General features: G+C 38.3%; 1 protein-coding gene across 1 annotated transcript in view; it reads left to right on the top strand.

Annotated features, from left to right (window-relative positions):
• The window catches only part of LOC128693045 (secreted protein C-like), a 234384-nt gene extending 208867 nt beyond the window's left edge, over positions 1 to 25517 (top strand). Inside the window, exon 3 of the mRNA XM_053782549.2 lies at positions 22338 to 25517. Within this exon, the coding sequence (XP_053638524.2) occupies positions 22338 to 22399 (62 nt within the window). The 3' untranslated portion in view covers positions 22400 to 25517. The remainder of the gene's footprint in view (positions 1 to 22337) is intronic.
• The last annotated feature ends 415 nt before the right edge of the window (positions 25518 to 25932 follow it).

Genomic DNA, 25932 nt, shown 5'->3' with positions numbered 1-25932 from the left:
ACTGCTGCAGTATACGGGCGCCTGGCAAACCTGAGAACAGCGTTCCGATATCTTAGTAAGGAATCGTTCAAGACACTGTACACTGTGTACGTCAGGCCCATACTGGAGTATGCAGCACCTGTTTGGAACTCACACTTGATCAAGCATGTCAAGAAAATAGAGAAAGTGCAAAGGTTTGCGACAAGGTTAATTCCAGAGCTAAGGGGAATGTCCTATGAAGAAAGGTTAAGGGAAATCGGCCTGACGACACCGGAGGACAGGAGAGTTAGGGGAGACATGATAATGACATACAAAATACTGTGTGGAATAGACAAGGTGGACAGAGACAGGATGTTCCAGAGATGGGACACAGAAACTAGGGGTCACAATTGTAAGTTGAAGACTCAGACGAGTCAAAGGGATGTTAGGAAGTATTTCTTCAGTCATAGATTAGTTAGGAAGTGGAATAGCCTAGCAAGTGAGGTAGTGGAGGCAGGAACCATACATAGCTTTAAGACGAGGTATGATAAAGCTCATGTAGCAGGGAGAGAGAGGAGCTAGTAGCACTCGGTGAAGAGGCGGGGCCAGGAGCTGAGTCCCGACCCCTGCAACCACAATTAGGTGAATGCACACACACACACACACACACACACACACACACACAACAATATTCAATACATCTATCGAAACAGGGAGATTGCCTGAGGCATGGAAGACAGCAAATGTAGTCCCAATCTTTAAAAAAGGAGACAGACATGAAGCATTAAACTACAGACCAGTGTCACTGACATGTATAGTATGCAAGATCATGGAGAAGATTATCAGGAGAAGAGTGGTGGAACACCTAGAAAGGAATGATCTCATCAACAGCAGCCAACATGGTTTCAGGGACGGGAAATCCTGTGTCACAAACCTACTGGAGTTCTATGACATGGTGACAGCAGTAAGACAAGAGAGAGAGGGGTGGGTGGATTGCATTTTCTTGGACTGCAAGAAGGCGTTTGACACAGTTCCACACAAGAGATTGGTGCAAAAACTGGAGGACCAAGCAGGGATAACAGGGAAGGCACTACAGTGGATCAGGGAATACTTGTCAGGAAGACAGCAGCGAGTCATGGTACGTGACGAGGTGTCAGAGTGGGCACCTGTGACCAGCGGGGTCCCACAGGGGTCAGTCCTAGGACCAGTGCTGTTTCTGGTATTTGTGAACGACATGACGGAAGGAATAGACTCTGAGGTGTCCCTGTTTGCAGATGACGTGAAGTTGATGAGAAGAATTCACTCGATCGAAGACCAGGCAGAACTACAAAGGGGTATGGACAGGCTGCAGACCTGGTCCAGCAATTGGCTCCTGGAGTTCAATCCCACCAAGTGCAAAGTCATGAAGATTGGGGAAGGGCAAAAAAGACCGCAGACGGAGTACAGTCTAGGGGGCCAGAGACTACAAACCTCACTCAAGGAAAAAGATCTTGGGGTGAGTATAACACCAGGCACATCTCCTGAAGCGCACATCAATCAAATAACTGCTGCAGCATATGGGCGCCTTGCAAACCTCAGAACAGCATTCCGACATCTTAATAAGGAATCGTTCAGGACCCTGTACACCGTGTACGTTAGGCCCATATTGGAGTATGCGGCACCAGTTTGGAACCCACACCTAGCCAAGCACGTAAAGAAACTAGAGAAAGTGCAGAGGTTTGCAACAAGACTAGTCCCAGAGCTAAGAGGTATGTCCTACGAGGAGAGGTTAAGGGAAATCAACCTGACGACACTGGAGGACAGGAGAGATAGGGGGGACATGATAACGACATACAAAATACTGAGAGGAATTGACAAGGTGGACAAAGACAGGATGTTCCAGAGATTGGACACAGTAACAAGGGGACACAGTTGGAAGTTGAAGACACAGATGAATCACAGGGATGTTAGGAAGTATTTCTTCAGCCACAGAGTAGTCAGTAAGTGGAATAGTTTGTGGAGGCAGGATCCATACATAGCTTTAAGCAGAGGTATGATAAAGCTCACGGTTCAGGGAGAGTGACCTAGTAGCGATCAGTGAAGAGGCGGGGCGAGGAGCTCGGACTCGACCCCCGCAACCTCAACTAGGTGAGTACAACTAGGTGAGTACACACACACACACACACACATACACGACACACTAGCCGAGGTGGCCAGGAGAGCACACATGGGGGGAGCAAAGTTACTAGTTATGGGTGATTTCAATCACAAGGAGATTGACTGGGAAAACCTGGAGCCCCATGGGGGTCCCGAAACATGGAGAGCCAAGATGATGGATGTGGTACTGGAAAACCTCATGCATCAACATGTTAGAGACACTACCAGAGAGAGAGGAGAGGATGAACCAGCAAGACTGGACCTTGTATTCACCTTGAGTAGTTCTGACATCGAGGATATCATGTATGAAAGGCCCCTGGGAGCTAGTGATCATGTGGTTCTGTGCTTCGACTACATAGTTGAGCTCCAAGTGGAGAGAGCAGCAGGAATAGGGTGGGAAAACCAAACTACAAAAGGGGGAACTACTCAGGCTTGAGGAACTTCTTTCAAGACATTCAGTGGGAGAGGGAACTTACAGGAAAACCAGTACAAGAAATGATGGACTATGTGGCAACAAAATGCAAGGAGGCAGAGGAGAGGTTTGTTCCCAAGGGAAACAGAAATAATGGGAGGAACAGAACGAGTCCTTGGTTCACCCAAAGGTGAAGGGAGGCAAAAACTAGGTGTACTAGAGAATGGAAAAGGTACAGAAGACAGAGAACTCAGGAAAATAAAGAGATTAGCCGAAGAGCCAGAAACGAATATGCACAGATAAGAAGGGTGTGGCCCGGTGGCCTGGTGGCTAAAGCTCCCGCTTCACACACGGAGGGCCTGGGTTCGATTCCCGGCGGGTGGAAACATTTCGACACGTTTCCTTACACCTGTGGTCCTGTTCACCTAGCAGCAAATAGGTACCTGGGTGTTAGTCGACTGGTGTGGGTCGCATCCTGGGGGACAAGATTAAGGACCCCAATGGAAATAAGTTAGACAGTCCTCGATGACGCACTGACTCTTGAGTTATCCTGGGTGGCTAACCCTCCGGGGTTAAAAATCCGAACGAAATCTTATCTTATCTTATCTTAAAGAGGGAGCAGAGACATTGTGTGTACCATTAACAAAGATCTTCAACACATCATTTGAAACTGGGCAACTCCCCGAGGTATGGAAGATGGCAAATGTAGTCCCAATTTTTAAAAAGGGAGACAGACATGAGGCACTAAACTACAGACCTGTATCACTAACGTGTATAGTATGCAAGGTCATGGGGAAGATCATCAGGAGGAGAGTGGTGGAGCACCTGGAAAGAAACAAGTGTATAATTCACAACCAGCATGGTTTCAGGGATGGAAAATCCTGTGTCACAAACCTATTAGAGTTTTATGGCAAGGTGACAGAAGTAAGACAAGAGAGAGAGGGGTGGATCGACTGCATTTTTTTGGACTGCAAGAAGGCCTTCGACACAGTTCCTCACAAGAGGTTACTGCAAAAGCTAGAGGATCAGGCACACATAACAGGAAAGGCACTGCAATGGATAAGAGAATACCTTACAGGGAGGCAACAACGAGTCATGGTACGTGACGAGGTGTCAGAGTGGGCGCCTGTGACAAGCGGGGTTCCACAAGGGTCAGTTCTAGGACCTGTGCTGTTCTTGGTATATGTGAATGACATAACGGAAGGGATAGACTCAGAAGTGTCCTTGTTTGCGGACGATGTGAAGTTAATGAGAAGAATCAAATCGGATGAGGATCAGGCAGGACTACAAAGAGACCTGGACAGGCTACAAGCCTGGTCCAGCAACTGGCTCCTTGAGTTTAACCCCGCCAAATGCAAAGTCATGAAGATTGGGGAAGGGCAAAGAAGACCGCAGACACAATATAGTTTAGATGGCCAAAGACTGCAAACCTCACTCAAGGAAAAAGATCTGGGGGTGAGTATAACACCGAGCATATCTCCTGAGGCGCACATCAATCAGATAACTGCTGCAGCATACGGGCGCCTGACAAACCTACGGATAGCGTTCCGATACCTCAGTAAGGAGTCGTTCAAGACTCTGTATACCATTTACGTCAGGCCCATACTGGAGTATGCAGCACCAGTTTGGAATCCACACCTAGTCAAGCACGTCAAGAAATTAGAGAAAGTGCAAAGGTTTGCAACAAGACTAGTCCCAGAGCTACGGGGATTGTCCTACGAAGAAAGGTTGAGGGAAATCGGCCTGACGACACTGGAGGCCAGGAGGGTCAGGGGAGACATGATAACGACATATAAAATACTGCGCGGAATAGACGAGGTGGACAAAGACAGGATGTTCCAGAGATGGGACACAGACACAAGAGGTTACAATTGGAAGTTGAAGACTCAGATGAATCAAAGGGATGTTAGGAAGTATTTCTTCAGTCATAGAGTAGTCAAGCCGTGGAATAGCCTAGAAAGTGACGTAGTGGAGGCGGGAACCATACATAGTTTTAAGGCGAGGTATGATAAAGCTCATGGAGCAGGGAGAGAGAGGACCCAGTAGCAATCAGTGAAGAGGCGGGGCCAGGAGCTGTGATTCGACCCCTGCAACCACACACACACACACACACACACACACACACACACACACACACACACACACACACACAATAATCAATAATCTTTACCATTAGTTTATAACATAATCATTATTGTGGGAATTATCTTCCTATAGAGGGACTAATTAGTATTATTATTATAATTATCATTATTATCAGTTTTATTATAATTATTATTATTAACTATCATTATGAATATTAACTATTTTCATTATTATTATTATTCTTAATACCTTCAAGGGGGAGCACTAAATTCTTAGGAGACATCCATTGCCTGAGGGAATGGAAAACAGTCAGGGAGGACAGATCCACTTCCTCGCATCAAATAACCTCCTCCGAGGTTAATAATATACTGAATGTATTACTTACCCCAAGTGACATATAAATGTCACTGTCATCTAGTATTTAATGGAAATTAATGTATTTTTATCTTTTGCTCAACAATTTATAAATTTTTATTCGTATAATAAATTACGAGTATATTACATATATATATTTCCGTATATTACATTTATTGAGCCAAAAATTAGTGTTGACTGCATAACTTATGGTCTAATCTACACATTTTTTTATCAAGCTGGCACTTAGGTAAGAGGTAATTACAGGATATATATACCCAGAGGTTTCTATATATCCTGTGATGTATATACCCCTGGGAATGTATGCTGAGAGCTTACTTTAATCCGTATTTCAGGGATTAGAGTATTCTTATCTGGTCACGTGTAGTGTTAATGACCATAGTGCAGTCGATAGTCTTTAAACCTCATTAACCAAGTGAGGGGATGACAGGATATATACACCGAGAAGTGTATGTGTTTGTATATACACCAAGAGTATTCTTTAATCCATATTTTAAGTTTTTAATGTTTATTATGCACCCCATACCCATCCTGTGGGTGGTAGTCAAAAGATTACAGAGGTACATAATGAGTCCAGGGATTGGACCCCAACATATTTTAGGGATTAAAGTATTCTTGTCTTGTTAGATGCAGTCTTGATGACCCTGTTAACCAATCAACCTGTACAAGAATGGTATACAATACCGACAAGATGAAATTAAGACACATGTGCAACATCTGGGTATCTTTATTGTAGACGTTTCGCCATCCAGTGGCTTTATCAATACAAATTCAGCTTAGGAGTAGGTGCTCTTCGCACCTACTCCAAGGTTGAGGGACTGATTACCTCATCTTCTGTACATAGTTCTACTTTCTTCAAGTTATGTCTTGGAATTTGTATTGATAAAGCCACTGGATGGCGAAACGTCTACAATAAAGATACCCAGATGTTGCACATGTGTCTTAATTTCATCAAGCAATCAACGTCTTGAGAGGTCGCAGGATATACACACCCACACAGTGTGGTGTATGTCTTTGTATATACACTGAAGGTTAACTTTAATCCCCATATTAGGAACTAAATTATTCTTCAGGGTTGGTGAATGGGTTACAAGTAGCCTTAATGAACATCGTGTAGTCGATAGAATTTAAACCCGATTAACTAGCCAGTCAACGTCACAGGTCAAGATTATCCTCGCAGGTATTGTCTTGATTTGATTTATATATAAAGAAAATCTAGTAAACGTGGATAGATTTTTATCCCCTATATAAAACAATACATTTCATTATGACATGTTATCAATATATATTTATATATCATCATTATATATTTCCTTCAGATGTGTATGTTTCATCACGCTACTAAATCAGCATAATGACATAGCTTAAAAATTCTTTTCATACATTTTTATCATATACTATAGTGGCTTCACCTTATCTTCACTCTCAGTGTAACAGTATCTTACCTCAGCACATACTGTGATGTGCTTCACCTTATCTTCACTCTCAGTGTAACAATATCTTACCTCAGCACATACTGTGATGTGCTTCACCTTATCTTCACTCTCAGTGTAACAGTATCTTACCTCAGCACATACTGTAATGTGCTTCACCTTATCTTCACTCTCAGTGTAACAGTATCTTACCTCAGCACATACTGTAATGTGCTTCACCTTATCTTCACTCTCAGTGTAACAATATCTTACCTCAGCAGAGATAATCTCAGATTAAATATTAACATCTTATCTCTTGATCCTTGTTGGAGGGTCATGTTGGTTGGTTGAGTTTGAAGTTTAACAACTACACTTGTTCACTGCCAGTCAATAATAGTTTGCTCACTATAATAGGAATTATATTAAACACTCCTTGTATATATAATAAAAGACATACATCACTCGGTGTATATATCCTCGCTGGCTCTCATATTTTTTCATGGAAGTCTCAGGATACCTGAGGGGATTTTTCACACAAAAGCCATATTTTTCCCCTCATAGTATATATAAAAATCTTCCACATTATTAGTATCTTCCTTACATGGAAAATATTATTTTCAGGTATATAAACCATTGACATTAACAATATATATATATATATATATATATATATATATATATATATATATATATATATATATATATATATATATATATATATATATATATATATATATATATATATCCATTAATCTATTTACAAAGACATTTCGTAGTTCTCTCGTATTATCAGATATCTAACAAAATCATTAAGATTATCTTTGGGAGTGAGAGTGCAGATAATAAACAACTTAAACTCTTCCAGTTTCCACACATCCTTAAACAAAGTTACGGTTTTTACCTCACAAAAAAAAATATTGTATATTTGACAATTATTTTTGTATCTTTTTAAAAGTCTACCAGTTAGTTTTCTATTCCTCTCATCAATGTCCCAAACAGCCAGGTTACACTGCACATGTAACTAATGGAATAACTAATACTGAGTTGGGCGAATGTTTTTGTTAGTGGTTTTAGAATTACCAAGTATGGGCCAGTAGGCCTTCTGCAGTGTTCCTCCTTTCATATGTTCTTATGAATGTGAATTGAAAACCCTGAGTACATCACATAGGTACATAAATACTACAATATATATGCAACTATGTCATTCATGTTAAATTCTTACATCATCTCTCGATTGAAAATGTGTATCAGGATGTTCCATTTGTGAAGCTGTTTTATTGTTCTGGGATGAATTCTCTCTTCATGGTATTATTATAGAAGGTATGACCTGGAAGGTGATACCTAGAGTGCTTGAAGAGTACCATTGTCTTCTGGTTTCTGTGTGAACCCCAAAACAACTTTTTTTAATCGATCTCAAAGTTTGAAGGTTGACACGTCTTCAAGGAAGGTTAGAGTTGTTGTTATTGACCAGTGAATCTGCCAGTTTATTATTTTAAATGAAGACAATTTATACTTACCCTTCTGTAGTATGTAGTGTAGATACTGTAGTGTAGATACTCTAGTGTAGATACTCTAGTGTAGATACTGTAGTGTAGATACTGTAGTGTAGATACTCTAGTGTAGATACTGTAGTGTAGATACTGTAGTGTAGATACTCTAGTGTAGATACTCTAGTGTAGATACTGTAGTGTAGTATGTAGTGTAGATACTGTAGTGTAGATACTCTAGTGTAGATACTGTAGTGTAGTATGTAGTGTAGATACTGTAGTGTAGATACTCTAGTGTAGTATGTAGTGTAGATACTGTAGTGTAGTATGTAGTGTAGATACTGTAGTGTAGTATGTAGTGTAGATACTGTAGTGTAGATACTGTAGTGTAGATACTGTAGTGTAGATACTGTAGTGTAGTATGTAGTGTAGATACTGTAGTGTAGATACTGTAGTGTAGATACTGTAGTGTAGTATGTAGTGTAGATACTGTAGTGTAGTATGTAGTGTAGATACTGTAGTGTAGATACTGTAGTGTAGTATGTAGTGTAGATACTGTAGTGTAGTATGTAGTGTAGATACTGTAGTGTAAATACTGTAGTGTAGTATGTAGTGTAGATACTGTAGTGTAGATACTGTAGTGTAGTATGTAGTGTAGATACTGTAGTGTAGTATGTAGTGTAGATACTGTAGTGTAGATACTGTAGTGTAGCATGTAGTGTAGATACTGTAGTGTAGTATGTAGTGTAGATACTGTAGTGTAGATACTGTAGTGTAGTATGTAGTGTAGATACTGTAGTGTAGATACTGTAGTGTAGTATGTAGTGTAGATACTGTAGTGTAGTATGTAGTGTAGATACAGTAGTGTAGATACTGTAGTGTAGATACTGTAGTGTAGTATGTAGTGTAGATACTGTAGTGTAGTATGTAGTGTAGATACAGTAGTGTAGATACAGTAGTGTAGATACTGTAGTGTAGATACTGTAGTGTAGTATGTAGTGTAGATACTGTAGTGTAGTATGTAGTGTAGATACAGTAGTGTAGATACTGTAGTGTAGTATGTAGTGTAGATACTGTAGTGTAGTATGTAGTGTAGATACTGTAGTGTAGTATGTAGTGTAGATACTGTAGTGTAGATACTGTAGTGTAGTATGTAGTGTAGATACTGTAGTGTAGTATGTAGTGTAGATATTGTAGTGTAGATACTGTAGTGTAGATACTCTAGTGTAGATACTGTAGTGTAGATACTCTAGTGTAGATACTGTAGTGTAGATACTGTAGTGTAGTATGTAGTGTAGATACTGTAGTGTAGATACTGTAGTGTAGTATGTAGTGTAGATACTGTAGTGTAGATACTGTAGTGTAGTATGTAGTGTAGATACTGTAGTGTAGATACTGTAGTGTAGTATGTAGTGTAGATACTGTAGTGTAGTATGTAGTGTAGATACTGTAGTGTAGTATGTAGGGTAGATACTGTAGTGTAGATACTGTAGTGTAGTATGTAGTGTAGATACTGTAGTGTAGTATGTAGTGTAGATACTGTAGTGTAGTATGTAGTGTAGATACTGTAGTGTAGTATGTAGTGTAGATACTGTAGTGTAGATACTGTAGTGTAGTATGTAGTGTAGATACTGTAGTGTAGTATGTAGCGTAGATATTGTAGGGTAGATACTGTAGTGTAGATACTGTAGTGTAGATACTCTAGTGTAGATACTGTAGTGTAGATACTCTAGTGTAGATACTGTAGTGTAGATACTGTAGTGTAGTATGTAGTGTAGATACTGTAGTGTAGATACTGTAGTGTAGTATGTAGTGTAGATACTGTAGTGTAGATACTGTAGTGTAGTATGTAGTGTAGATACTGTAGTGTAGATACTGTAGTGTAGATACTGTAGTGTAGATACTGTATTGTAGATACTGTAGTGTAGATACTGTAGTGTAGATATTGTAGTGTAGATACTGTAGTGTAGATACTGTAGTGTAGATACTCTAGGGTAGATACTGTAGTGTAGATACTGTAGTGTAGTATGTAGGGTAGATACTGTAGTGTAGATATTGTAGTGTAGATACTGTAGTGTAGATACTGTAGTGTAGATACTCTAGAGTAGATACTGTAGTGTAGATACTCTAGTGTAGATACTGTAGTGTAGATACTGTAGTGTAGTATGTAGTGTAGATACTGTAGTGTAGATACTCTAGTGTAGTATGTAGTGTAGATACTGTAGTGTAGATACTGTAGTGTAGTATGTAGTGTAGATACTGTAGTGTAGATACTGTAGTGTAGATACTGTAGTGTAGATACTGTATTGTAGATACTGTATCGTAGATATTGTAGTGTAGTATGTAGTGTAGATACTGTAGTGTAGCATGTAGTGTAGATACTGTAGTGTAGATACTGTAGTGTAGTATGTAGTGTAGATACTGTAGTATAGATACTGTAGTGTAGTATGTAGTGTAGATACTGTAGTGTAGATACTGTAGTGTAGATACTGTAGTGTAGATACTGTATTGTAGATACTGTATTGTAGATATTGTAGTGTAGTATGTAGTGTAGATACTGTAGTGTAGCATGTAGTGTAGATACTGTAGTGTAGATACTGTAGTGTAGTATGTAGTGTAGATACTGCAGTGTAGATATTGTAGTGTAGATATTGTAGTGTAGATACTGTAGTGTAGATACTCTACTGTAGATACTGTAGTGTAGATACTGTAGTGTAGTATGTAGTGTAGTATGTAGTATAAATACTGTAGTGTAGCATGTAGTGTAGATACTGTAGTGTAGACACTGTAGTGTAGATACTGTAGTGTAGTATGTAGTGTAGATACTGTAGTGTAGATATTGTAGAGTAGATATTGTAGTGTAGATACTGTAGTGTAGATACTGTAGTGTAAATATTGTAGTGTAGATACTGTATTGTAGATACCGTAGTGTAGATATTGTAGTGTAGTATGTAGTGTAGATACTGTAGTGTAGATACTGTAGTGTAGATACTGTAGTGTAGTATGTAGTGTAGATACTGTAGTGTAGATATTGTAGAGTAGATATTGTAGTGTAGATACTGTAGTGTAGATACTGTAGTGTAAATATTGTAGTGTAGATACTGTATTGTAGATACTGTAGTGTAGATATTGTAGTGTAGTATGTAGTGTAGATACTGTAGTGTAGTATGTAGTGTAGATACTGTAGTGTAGATATTGTAGTGTAGATATTGTAGTGTAGATACTGTAGTGTAGATACTGTAGTGTAGATATTGTAGTGTAGTATGTAGTGTAGATACTGTAGTGTAGATACTGTAGTGTAGATATTGTAGTGTAGATATTGTAGTGTAGTATGTAGTGTAGATACTGTAGTGTAGTATGTAGTGTAGATACTGTAGTGTAGATATTGTAGTGTAGATACTGTAGTGTAGATACTGTAGTGTAGTATGTAGTGTAGATACTGTAGTGTAGTATGTAGTGTAGATACTGTAGTGTAGTATGTAGTGTAGATACTGTAGTGTAGATACTGTAGTGTAGATACTGTAGTGTAGTATGTAGTGTAGATACTGTAGTGTAGTATGTAGTGTAGATACTGTAGTGTAGATACTGTAGTGTAATATGTAGTGTAGATATTGTAGTGTAGTATGTAGTGTAGATACTGTAGTGTAGTATGTAGTGTAGATATTGTAGTGTAGTATGTAGTGTAGATACTGTAGTGTAGATACTGTAGTGTAGATACTGTAGTGTTGTATGTAGTGTAGATATTGTAGTGTAGTATGTAGTGTAGATACTGTAGTGTAGATATTGTAGTGTAGTATGTAGTGTAGATACTGTAGTGTAGTATGTAGTGTAGATATTGTAGTGTAGTATGTAGTGTAGATACTGTAGTGTAGATACTGTAGTGTAGTATGTAGTGTAGATACTGTAGTGTAGATCCTGTAGTGTAGATACTGTAGTGTAGATACTGTAGTGTAGTATGTAGTGTAGATACTGTAGTGTAGGTACTGTAGTGTAGTATGTAGTGTAGATACTGTAGTGTAGTATGTAGTGTAGATACTGTACTGTAGTATGTAGTGTAGATACTGTAGTGTAGTATGTAGTGTAGATACTGTAGTGTAGTATGTAGTGTAGATACTGTAGTGTAGATACTGTAGTGTAGATACTGTAGTGTAGTATGTAGTGTAGATACTGTAGTGTAGATATTGTAGTGTAGATACTGTAGTGTAGATATTGTAGTGTAGATACTGTAGTGTAGATACTGTAGTGTAGTATGTAGTGTAGATACTGTAGTGTAGTATGTAGGGTAGATACTGTAGTGTAGATACTGTAGTGTAGATACTGTAGTGTAGATACTGTAGTGTAGATACTGTAGTGTAGATACTGTAGTGTAGATACTGTAGTGTAGATACTGTAGTGTAGATACTGTAGTGTAGATATTGTAGTGTAGTATGTAGTGTAGATACTGTAGTGTAGATACTGTAGTGTAGATACTGTAGTGTAGATACTGTAGTGTAGTATGTAGTGTAGATACTGTAGTGTAGTATGTAGTGTAGATACTGTAGTGTAGTATCTAGTGTAGATACTGTAGTGTAGTATGTAGTGTAGATACTGTAGTGTAGATACTGTAGTGTAGATACTGTAGTGTAGATATTGTAGTGTAGATACTGTAGTGTAGATACTGTAGAGTAGATATTGTAGTGTAGTATGTAGTGTAGATACATAAGAACATAAGAACATAAGAACGAAGGAACACTGCAGAAGGCCTACTGGCCCATGCGAGGCAGGTCCAAGTCTCCTACCGGCCCAAGCCAATGCACCCAACCTAGTCAGGTCAGGTCACATTGACTTAAGGGAGGAACACGGCAACCGACCTGGTAGCACAAGCTATCAGGTCTAACTCACACCCACCCACATCCAGTCATGTATTTATCCAACCTATTTTTAAAGCTACACAACGTTCTGGCCTCTATAACGGTACTTGGGAGTTTGTTCCACTCATCCACAACTCTATTACCAAACCAGTACTTTCCTATATCCTTCCTGAATCTGAATTTTTCCAACTTAAAACCATTGCTGCGAGTCCTGTCTAGGTTAGATATTTTCAGCACACTATTTACATCCCCTTTATTTATTCCTGTCTTCCATTTATACACCTCAATCATATCCCCCCTAATTCTACGTCTTTCTAGAGAGTGCAGATTCAGGGCCCTTAGTCTATCCTCATAGAGAAGGTTTCTGATACATGGGATCAACTTTGTCATCCTCCTTTGTACATTTTCCAGAGAATTTATATCCATTCTGTAATAAGGTGACCAAAACTGTGCAGCATAATCTAAATGAGGCCTAACCAAGGATGTATAGAGTTGAAGAACAACCTGAGGACTCCTATTATTTATGCTTCTTGATATGAAGCCAAGGATTCTATTAGCTTTATTGCGAACACTTATGCACTGTTGTCTTGGTTTCAGATTACTGCTAACCAGAACTCCTAAATCTTTTTCGCAATCCGTAATATTAAGATCTACATTATTTAGTTTATATGTGGCATGGTTATTGTCCTGTCCAACATTTAGAACTTTGCATTTGTCTATATTAAACTGCATCTGCCACTTCTCCGACCACTGCATCAGTCTATTCAAATCTTCCTGGAGTGCTCGAATGTCCTCGTCAGAATGAATTCGACGGCCTATTTTGGTGTCATCGGCAAACTTGCCGATGTCGCTCTTTATGCCCTCATCTATGTCGTTTATGTAGATTGTGAACAGCAGGGGGCCCAACACTGACCCCTGTGGAACACCGCTCGTGACACTTCCCCACTCTGATTTCTCCCCATTTATGCAAACTCTCTGCTGCCTATTTGTCAACCATGCCTCTATCCAGGAAAAAATTTCTCCTCCTATTCCATGTGCTTTAATTTTCCTCAATAGTCTCTGATGTGGGACCCTGTCAAAAGCCTTACTGAAGTCCATATACACAATATCATATTCATTACCATGATCTACCTCCTCAAATACCTTAGTGAAAAAAGTTAATAAATTCGTAAGGCAGGAACGCCCCTTTGTAAAACCATGCTGAGATTCGTTGATTAATTTATGCTTTTCAAGGTGGCTACGAACTGCCTCGGCAATTATTGATTCCATAAATTTTCCCACTATGGAGGTTAGGCTTATTGGTCTATAGTTCGAAGCTAAGGACCTGTCACCTGTTTTGAAAATAGGTATCACATTTGCCATTTTCCACTTATCTGGCACCATGCCAGTTTGTAGTGATATGTTGAAAAGATTAGCCAAAGGTGTGCTAAGCTCCTCTTTACATTCCTTTAGAACCCTTGCATACAGTTCATCAGGGCCTGGGGATTTGTTAGGTTTTAATTTATCTATTTGCCTAAGGACCATGTCACTTGTGACCCTAATAGTACACAGTTTATTATCGTCCTGTTCTACATAATTTATCATTACTGGAATATCGCTGGTATCCTCCTGTGTAAAAACTGAGAGGAAGTATGTGTTAAAAATTCTACATATTTCCTTATCACTGTCAGTGAGCTGACCCGAGGAACTTTTGAGTGGGCCTATCTTGTCCCTGATCTTACTTCTGTATACCTGAAAGAATCCTTTTGGGTTAGTCTTCGATTCTCTTGCAACTTTAACCTCATAATCTCTTTTTGCTTTTCTAATTCCCTTTTTTATTTCTCTCTTTAACTGAATATATCGATTTCTCAATTGCCCCTCTCCTCTTTTGATTTGCCTATATATGCCTCTCTTTTGACCAATCAGATATTTTAATCTATTGTTCATCCATTTAGGATCATTTTTGTTTGATCTGATTTCCCTATTTGGAACATAATTTGACTGAGCAGCTAGAACTATGCCCTGGAAAGCATCATATCGGCAACCATCACCACCTACCTGACCCTTAGTCAGGTCATTCCAGTTCAGCCCACCTAAGTAATTTTTCAGTCCTATGAAATCAGCCAAGCGAAAGTCAGGGACGGAGACTTGATTGCCATTATTAGGGGAATTCCATGATATATTAAAACTGAGTGATTTGTGATCACTTTCCCCAAGCTCATCGTTAACCTCAAGATTATTAATTAGTGTTTCCCTACTGGCAAGAACCAAGTCAAGGAGGTTATTTCCCCTAGTTGGCTCTGTCACAAACTGTTTTAAAAAACAATCCTGGATCGTATCAAGAAAGTCACCTGACTCTAAATTTCCTGTCAAATTGCTCCAGTCAATCTGTCTATAGTTGAAATCTCCCATTAGCACAACATTTTCGTATGTAGATGCCTTACGAATTTCGTCCCATAGAAGTTTACTGCACTCCCTATCAAGATTTGGGGCCCTGTAAATCACACCCAAAATTAGTTTTTCTCGGCCCTCGAGAAGCTGTAACCAAACAGATTCAGTGGCTGACGCTTCTAATTTAATATCTTGTCTAACACAACAATTTAAATTGTCTCTGACATACATCGCTACTCCACCACCTTTCCTGTTGACCCTGTCAGTGTGGAATAATTTATAGCCTTGTATGTGACATTCAGTGTAGATACTGTAGTGTAGTATGTAGTGTAGATACTGTAGTGTAGATACTGTAGTGTAGTATGTAGTGTAGATACTGTAGTGTAGATATTGTAGTGTAGTATGTAGTGTAGATACTGTAGTGTAGATATTGTAGTGTAAATACTGTAGTGTAGATATTGTAGTGTAAATACTGTAGTGTAGATATTGTAGTGTAGATACTGTAGTGTAGATATTGTAGTGTAGTATGTAGTGTAGATACTGTAGTGTAGATACTGTATTGTAGATACTGTAGTGTAGATACTGTAGTGTAGATATTGTAGTGTAGATATTGTAGTGTAGTATGTAGTGTAGATACTGAAGTGTAGTATGTAGTGTAGATACTGTAGTGTAGTATGTAGTGTAGATACTGTAGTGTAGATACTGTAGTGTAGATACTGTAGTGTAGATACTGTAGTGTAGATACTGTAGTGTAGATACTGTAGTGTAGATACTGTAGTGTATATACTGTAGTGTAGTATGTAGTGTAGATACTGTAGTGTAGATACTGTAGTGTAGTATGTAGTGTAGTATGTAGTGTAGATACTGTAGTGTAGATATTGTAGTGTAGTATGTAGTGTAGATACTGTAGTGTAGATACTGTAGTGTAGTATGTAGTGTAGATACTGTAGTGTAGATATTGTAGTGTAGATACTGTAGTGTAGATACTGTAGTGTAGATACTGTAGTGTAGATACTGTAGTGTAGTATGTAGTGTAGATACTGTAGAGTAGATATTGTAGTGTAGATACTGTAGTGTAGTATGTAGTGTAGATACTGTAGTGTAGATACTGTAGTGTAGATACTGTAGTGTAGATATTGTAGTGTAGTATGTAGTGTAGATACTGTAGTGTAGATACTGTAGTGTAGATATTGTAGTGTAGATACTGTAGTGTAGATACTGTAGTGTAGATACTGTAGTGTAGATATTGTAGTGTAGTATGTAGTGTAGATACTGTAGTGTAGATACTGTAGTGTAGATATTGTAGTGTAGATACTGTAGTGTAGATACTGTAGTGTAGATACTGTAGTGTAGATATTATAGTGTAGTATGTAGTGTAGATACTGTAGTGTAGATACTGTAGTGTAGTATGTAGTGTAGATACTGTAGTGTAGATATTGTAGTGTAGATACTGTAGTGTAGTATGTAGTGTAGATACTGTAGTGTAGATACTGTAGTGTAGATACTGTAGTGTAGATATTGTAGTGTAGTATGTAGTGTAGATACTGTAGTGTAGATACTGTAGTGTAGATATTGTAGTGTAGATACTGTAGTGTAGATACTGTAGTGTAGATACTGTAGTGTAGATATTGTAGTGTAGTATGTAGTGTAGATACTGTAGTGTAGATACTGTAGTGTAGATACTGTAGTGTACATACTGTAGTGTAGATACTGTAGTGTACATACTGTAGTGTAGTATGTAGTGTAGATACTGTAGTGTAGATATTGTAGTGTAGTATGTAGTGTAGATACTGTAGTGTAGATACTGTAGTGTAGTATGTAGTGTAGATAATGTAGTGTAGATACTGTAGTGTAGATACTGTAGTGTAGATATTGTAGTGTAGATACTGTAGTGTAGATACTGTAGTGTAGATATTGTAGTGTAGTATGTAGTGTAGATACTGTAGTGTAGATACTGTAGTGTAGTATGTAGTGTAGATACTGTAGTGTAGATACTGTAGTGTAGATATTGTAGTGTAGATACTGTAGTGTAGATACTGTAGTGTAATATGTAGTGTAGATACTGTAGTGTAGATACTGTAGTGTAGATACTGTAGTGTAGATACTGTAGTGTAGATACTGTAGTGTAGATATTGTAGTGTAGATACTGTAGTGTAGATACTGTAGTGTAGATACTGTAGTGTAGATACTGTAGAGTAGTATGTAGTGTAGATACTGTAGTGTAGTATGTAGTGTATATACTGTAGTGTAGTGTGTAGTGTAGATACTGTAATGTAGATACTGTAGTGTAGATACTGTAGTGTAGATACTGTAGTGTAGTATGTAGTGTAGATATTGTAGTGTAGTATGTAGTGTAGATACTGTAGTGTAGATACTGTAGTGTAGATACTGTAGTGTAGATACTGTAGTGTAGATACTGAGGTGTAGATACTGTAGTGTAGTATGTAGTGTAGATACTGTAGTGTAGATACTGTAGTGTAGAAACTGTAGTGTAGATACTGTAGTGTAGATACTGTAGTGTAGATACTGCAGTGTAGATACTGTAGTGTAGATATTGTAGTGTAGATACTCTAGTGTAGATACTCTAGTGTAGATTCTAGTGTAGATACTCTAGTGTAGTATGTAGTGTAGATACTCTAGTGTAGTATCTAGTGTAGATACTCTAGTGTAGTATCTTGTGTAGATACTCTAGTGTAGTATCTAGTGTAGATACTCTAGTGTAGCATCTAGTGTACATACTCTAGTGTAGTATGTAGTGTAGATACTCTAGTGTAGTATCTAGTGTAGATACTCTATTGTAGCATCTAGTGTAGTATGTAGTGTAGATACTCTAGTGTAGTATCTAGTGTAGATACTCTAGTGTAGTATCTAGTGTAGATACTCTAGTGTAGTATGTAGTGTAGATACTCTAGTGTAGTATGTAGTGTAGATACTCTAGTGTAGTATCTAGTGTAGATACTCTAGTGTAGTATGTAGTGTAGATACTCTAGTGTAGTATCTAGTGTAGATACTCTAGTGTAGTATGTAGTGTAGATACTCTAGTGTAGTATCTAATGTAGATACTCTAGTGTAGTATCTATTGTAGATACTCTAGTGTAGCATCTAGTGTAGATACTCTAGTGTAGTATGTAGTGTAGATACTCTAGTGTAGTATGTAGTGTAGATACTCTAGTGTAGTATCTAGTGTAGATACTCTAGTGTAGTATCTAGTGTAGATACTCTAGTGTAGTATGTAGTGTAGATACTCTAGTGTAGTATCTAGTGTACATATTCTAGTGTAGTATCTAGTGTAGATACTCTGGTGTAGTATGTAGTGTAGATACTCTTGTGTAGTATCTAGTGTAGATACTCTAGTGTAGAATCTAGTGTAGATACTCTAGTGTAGTATCTAGTGTAGATACTCTAGTGTAGTATCTAGTGTAGATACTCTAGTGTAGTATGTAGTGTAGATACTCTTGTGTAGTATCTAGTGTAGATACTCTAGTGTAGAATCTAGTGTAGATACTCTAGTGTAGTATCTAGTGTAGATACTCTAGTGTAGTATCTAGTGTAGATACTCTAGTGTAGTATGTAGTGTAGATACTCTAGTGTAGTATCTAGTGTACATATTCTAGTGTAGTATCTAGTGTAGATACTCTGGTGTAGTATGTAGTGTAGATACTCTTGTGTAGTATCTAGTGTAGATACTCTAGTGTAGAATCTAGTGTAGATACTCTAGTGTAGTATCTAGTGTAGATACTCTAGTGTAGTATCTAGTGTAGATACTCTAGTGTAGTATCTAGTGTAGATACTCTAGTGTAGAATCTAGTGTAGATACTCTAGTGTAGTATCTAGTGTAGATACTCTAGTGTAGTATCTAGTGTAGATACTCTAGTGTAGAATCTAGTGTAGATACTCTAGTGTAGTATCTAGTGTAGATACTCTAGTGTAGCATCTAGTGTAGATACTCTAGTGTAGTATGTAGTGTAGATACTCTAGTGTAGTATCTAGTGTAGATACTCTAGTGTAGCATCTAGTGTAGATACTCTAGTGTAGTATGTAGTGTAGATACTCTAGTGTAGTATGTAGTGTAGATACTCTAGTGTAGTATCTAGTGTAGATACTCTAGTGTACTATCTAGTGCAGATACTCTAGTGTATTATCTAGTGTAGATACTCTAGTGTATTATCTAGTGTAGATACTCTAGTGTAGTATGTAGTGTAGATACTCTAGTGTAGTATGTAGTGTAGATACTCTAGTGTAGTATGTAGTGTAGATACTCTAGTGTAGTATCTAGTGTAGATACTCTAGTGTAGTATGTAGTGTAGATATTCTAGTGTAGTATGTTGTGTAGATACTCTAGTGTAGTATGTAGTGTAGATACTCTAGTGTAGTATGTAGTGTAGATACTCTAGTGTAGTATGTAGTGTAGATACTCTAGTGTAGTATGTAGTGTAGATACTCTAGTGTAGTATCTAGTGTAGATACTCTAGTGTAGTATGTAGTGTAGATACTCTAGTGTAGTATCTAGTGTAGATAATCTAGTGTAGTATGTAGTGTAGATACTCTAGTGTAGTATCTAGTGTAGATACTCTAGTGTAGTATGTAGTGTAGATACTCTAGTGTAGTATCTAGTGTAGATACTCTAGTGTAGTATCTAGTGTAGATACTCTAGTGTAGTGTCTAGTGTAGATACTCTAGTGTAGTATCTAGTGTACATATTCTAGTGTAGTATCTAGTGTAGATACTCTAGTGTAGTATCAAGTGTACATATTCTAGTGTAGTATCTAGTGTAGATACTCTAGTGTAGTATCTAGTGTACATATTCTAGGGTAGTATCTAGTGTACATATTCTAGTGTAGTATCTAGTGTAGATACTCTAGTGTAGTATCTAGTGTACATATTCTAGTGTAGTATCTAGTGTACATATTCTAGTGTAGTATCTAATGTAGATACTCTAGTGTAGTATCTAGTGTACATATTCTAGTGTAGTATCTAGTGTACATATTCTATTGTAGTATCTAGTGTAGATACTCTAGTGTAGTATCTAGTGTACATATTCTAGTGTAGTATCTAGTGTAGATACTCTAGTGTAGTATCTAGTGTACATACTCTAGTGTAGTATCTAGTGTACATATTCTATTGTAGTATCTAGTGTAGATACTCTAGTGTAGTATCTAGTGTACATACTCTAGTGTAGTATCTAGTGTAGATACTCTAGTGTAGTATCTAGTGTAGATACTCTAGTCTAGCATCTAGTGTACATGCTCTAGTGTTGTATCTAGTGTACATACTCTAGTGTAGTATCTAGTGTAGATACTCTAGTGTAGTATCTAGTGTAGATACTGTAGTGTAGTATCTATTGTACATACTCTAGTGTAGTATCTAGTGTAGATACTCTAGTCTAGTATCTAGTGTACATGCTCTAGTGTTGTATCTAGTGTACATACTCTAGTGTAGTATCTAGTGTAGATACTCTAGTGTAGTATCTAGTGTAGATACTGTAGTGTAGTATATTGTGTAGATACTCTAGTGTAGTATCTAGTGTAGTATCTAGTGTAGATACTCTAGTGTTGTATCTAGTGTAGTATCTAGTGTACATACTCTAGTGTAGTATCTAGTGTAGATACTCTTGTGTAGTATCTAGTGTAGATACTGTAGTGTAGTATCTTGTGTAGATACTCTAGTGTAGTATCTAGTGTAGATACTCTAGTGTAGTATCTAGTGTAGATACTGTAGTGTAGTATCTTGTGTAGATACTCTAGTGTAGTATCTAGTGTAGTATCTAGTGTAGATACTCTAGTGTAGTATCTAGTGTAGATACTCTAGTGTAGTATCTAGTGTAGTATCTAGTGTAGATACTGTAGTGTAGTATCTAGTGTAGATACTGTAGTGTAGTATCTAGTGTAGTATCTAGTGTAGTATCTAGTGTAGATACTCTAGTGTAGTATCTAGTGTAGTATCTAATGTAGATACTCTAGTGTAGTATCTAGTGTAGTATCTACTGTAGATACTCTAGTGTAGTATCTAGTGTAGTATCTAGTGTAGATACTCTAGTGTACTATCTAGTGTAGTATCTAGTGTAGACACTCTAGTGTAGTATCTAGTATGCCAATGTTTATGAAATTTTGTAGTTTCCAGTGTTGCGTTCTGTAGTGTCGGTGACGGCGATTAGTGAGGCTTCTGCACCGCACCTACACTTATTAATAAGTGTAGGTGCGGTGCAGGAGGCTTCACCACACCAACGCTCCTTCATTACCGTTAATAAGTGGAGGTGCGGTGCAGGAGGCTTCACCACACACACGCTCCTTCATTACATAATGCCTCCTTCCTTATAACACAAACGAAAACGTTTTAAAATTGTAACTTAAAGGACTTTTTTTTCGTGGGTGTAACTTAATGCCTTTTCTCTGAAATCCAGCATGGTAATTATTATCATATTTGTCACAATGTTACACTGACTGTTGCTGGTATATTTAGTTGTGTCCTCAGTCTACTTCACTCAATATTCTTCAAGCTTACCATATATTTGATGCCTTAAAAATAAGCATTGATTTATTTTTTAATGTAAAAACGTACATAAAATATGTCAATAACGTCATTTTTCCATATTATTTTTGTCAAATATTGTTATCTTTATATAATTTTAAGGAATTTCGTGTTGTCTTAAGACTATATCATGTAAATTTAAAAGACTATGAACATAATTTTAAAGGGGTGGACCGGTAAGCCAGCGGAAGGCCTTGGTCAGGTGACCAAAAACTCGAACGGCGGGTCATCATCTTAGAGCGGCGTCAGAAAATACATGTCCTGTTTCCTGACGAACCTTACCTAACCTGTATTTTTTTTTACATAATTTCCCTGTATCACTTAGAAGACAATCATTTTTATCTCACACCTCACAACAAATTTTGAAAAAAATTTGTCTGGCCTATTGTCTCATTATAGGCCGGTGGTAGATAAGCCCACCTTAATTCAAGCTTTTCTTTCCAAACTTTTAAGCTGTTGGTGTATAGCGTAGTAGAGTTTCATATAGATCTGTCTGTTAGTTTCTGCTGCACGTCAGCTCCTGGGCCTCTTGAGAGTGCTTGAGGTCCAGCTCCTGGGCCTCTTGAGAGTGCTTGAGGTCCAGTTGCTGGGCCTCATAGGTATTACTGAGACCTTTTATATATTTTTTGTCAAGTTAGTCTTCATGTATATCCGTCTGCCTCTCACTAAAATATTCACATTTTTACAAGTTGAACCATGTTAACGTTTTCTTCTTTCTTTTCAGATCGCTTAAAATTATCGCCGAGTTTGTTGGTGTTGTTGGTGTTGCTGTGTACTCAAGGCTAGTCAGGAAGGTCTGTATCTGCTTCACACAGCTCTCTTCAAGAGTCCAGGAGACCTTCGTCCTCTGGAGCACCTTACCGTGTAACAAGTTAGGCAAAGGTGCGTCCAGCGGTGTCTGCTGGTTCTTATGGTGTATACCATGGAAATGTTACCAGTGAAAAGTGTCACTTGGTACACTACAGTACGTCGTCCGACTTGAAATGGAGGTTGTGGTAACTGGCTCCTGTAGGTGCAGTTAATGTGATAGCGCTCTGCGTCGTGTGACGGAAGAAATTGTTGGTTGAAGGAAACAGCCACTTGACTGATACCATACAAAAAAAAATTGATTAAAAGTGAATGCCAGCGAAATTTTGTCCCTTGATGAGCCTGTTAAGCGATGTATGTATCCCTATTGTGTATCCCTAGTGTGTATCCCTAGTGTGTATCCCTAGTATGTATCCCTAGTATGTATCCCTAGTGTGTATCCCTACCTGACTGTACGCTGTGTAAAATACTTGTGTACACTACATTAGTAATACTTAATATTTTTAGTATGTAAAATATATTTGAATAACAATTACTGCTTTGTTGATATGTGTTCTTATTGTTCTTAATGTACATAGAAAGCATCTTACAATTTCTTTACAGCAGCAGTCTTACATCAACATGTTAACTGGTGGGCAGTTAGTCACACACAAAAAAATTCCCGCCTACAAAAATAATACAGTAGCATGTCGCCCCGATGAAGTATATTTATTTGAGTTCTAGGAAGTATCTAGTACTTCGTGGTGATGTGTCATTCCTTGCTCATCACTTGACGATGATGCTGAAACAATTGAGGAGCTTGTTGCTGATGTACGGTCGCCTGATTCCATAGCTCCATCACTTTCAGCTGGTGATGAATCTGCCAATGCAGAAACAAATGCTGGGCCATAGAGAAAACTGAATGATGAACTGAATCGCTTTGTTCATGCATACGGTATTATGTGTCATATCGAATCACAGCTGTTCCTGAAATGAAACAATGATATAAGTGAAGGACACGGTGACATACTTACAAGTGCCAACACCAAACCTGTGAAGAGGGAACTCAAAAGACTTGGCCTCACTTTCAAGTAGTTTGTCAAGCCACGTGATGGTAGATTTCCTCTCCATGCTGGAGTCGTGTACCTAAGAGAGCTCTGTTAGTGTCTAGCTTGTGTTGCTACCTGCCATAACATCACGAATACTGTGGATAAGGTTGCTGGATATTTGCGAATGTTGATTAAGTGCACTGATGACATAGTCTGCTTCATCTCGCATGCTTTCACAAACAGTTTCAAAGAACAGGCCTCCTACTGTGTGGTATGCCAATTATACAAACTTAGATGCACTGGGCACGTCATGGTAATCGTGGACAAATTCTATCATGGTGGTTGTCAAGAAAAGCTTGAAGCAGGGCCAGGCACTGATGATCCCAAATATAAAGATGCGCTTGAGCGGAACAGCAAATTAATTCTTAAATATGTCAAAGACAGATCCCACATTGCTGTTCCATAAAACCAATTGAAACATAATTTTCTTGGAAAACGGATGGGCCAGGGAATAATTCCCTCATTGACAGAACTCTCAGCAGTCTTCAACTGTACATCTCTCACTGATACGGCTAGAAGGATCAAAATTTTCTGAAAATGAATGAGTTTCTGATCCCATGCAAGTGACAGTATATACCTTTTCAGAAAGGATACAAGTTTTTTTTTTATAGGGTATATCTGGAGAGTATACCTGGAGAGAATTTCGGGGGTCATCGGCCCCGCAGCCCGGTCGGAGACCAGGCCAGCTGACCAAGGTCCCAGGACCTAAATGTATCCAATAAAGGTGTCTTGAGTGGATGATGTACTCGTGTCCTTCCATCCAGTGCTTGTCAGTCCTGTGCAAAATTTAGCTCCATATTCTGTGGTAAAAATAGTTGATCCCCATTGCACTCTTTTTTTTTTCGTTGTGACAAAAGACTTTCAATGTCTTTACAAAGTTCAAATGGTAGAGTATTCGTTGCCTTGAATGGACTTGCAACAACTCATTCTGAGCGGCGTCCAGCTGTACCAACACTACAGTGAACGAAGCAGCGACGGTACAAACACCCACAGCAACACTACAGTGAACGAAGCAGCGACGGTACAAACACCCACAGCAACACTACGGTGAACGAAGCAGCGACGGTACAAACACCCACAGCAACACTACGGTGAACGAAGCAGCGACGGTACAAACACCCACAGCAACACTACAGTGAACGAAGCAGCGACGGTACAAACACCCACAGCAACACTACAGTGAACGAAGCAGCGACGGTACAAACACCCACAGCAACACTACGGTGAACGAAGCAGCGACGGTACAAACACCCACAGCAACACTACAGTGAACGAAGCAGCGACGGTACAAACACCCACAGCAACACTACAGTGAACGAAGCAGCGACGGTACAAACACCCACAGCAACACTACAGTGAACGAAGCAGCGACGGTATAAACACCCACAAGTTAACACCTATATCACACATTTGTAAAAACAATCTTCCGCAGTAATTACTCTCTCAGTAATTACAACTGACTGATAAATGAGAATACATCAAGTTTATTTAATTGGATTTGTGTTATTCGTACTAAATAAATTATTATTATAATCAAAACTAAGCACTAAACCCACCAGGGTCATGCAGATCTGCCCGTACTAAATAAAAAAAAAATACCAGACTGACTGATAAATGGACATTACTGTTTGATCTGACTTTTATTTGTGATTAATAAAAAAAAAACAAAAGTAGGCCTATGCAAAAGTGAATTATAATTTTTTTTTTGCCTTTTCTCCTTGTACTTTTACTCAATATACAATTAATGCTTTAAAATCTTCTTGCTTATTGCCCCGACAGACATTAATAATGTACATAGGAAGTAACGTAGAATCTCTGTTCAAAATACAACATGTCTCTCTTCCTTCTTAATTCTTAAGTAAATGTTTATTTGATATTTTAAAATCTTCCTTTTGATTATAATAATAATTTAAAATCTTCTTATTGGCCTCAAATATTAAGAAATGTACATAGCAAATATTTTAGAATCTCCTGTTAAAAGTGAAACATTTTTGTTCAATCACAATTATTGAATAAATGTGCATTTTATGCTGTAAAATTTAGGGTAGTGGTTTATTAACCTCTTGTATGTTAAGACGTTAATGCCCAGTTTAACAGTGGTGGGCATAATGAAGATATTTCTCACCATACCCATGGTGTGGGTGGTAGTCACACCATACCCATGGTGTGGGTGGTAGTCAAACCATACCCATGGTGTGGGTGGTAGCCACACCATACCCATGGTGTGGGTGGTAGTCACACCATACCCATGGTGTGGGTGGTAGTCAAACCATATCCATGGTGTGGGTGGTAGCCAAACCATACCCATGGTGTGGGTGGTAGTCACACCATACCCATGGTGTGGGTGGTAGTCACACCATACCCATGGTGTGGGTGGTAGTCACACCATACCCATGTGGGTGATAGTCACACCATACCCATGGT

Source organism: Cherax quadricarinatus, chromosome 38, assembly GCF_038502225.1.
Source record: "Cherax quadricarinatus isolate ZL_2023a chromosome 38, ASM3850222v1, whole genome shotgun sequence".
Lineage (NCBI taxonomy): Eukaryota > Metazoa > Arthropoda > Malacostraca > Decapoda > Parastacidae > Cherax > Cherax quadricarinatus.
The sequence above is the reverse complement of the archived record's forward strand: the minus strand, read 5'-3'. Positions and strand labels throughout refer to the sequence as shown.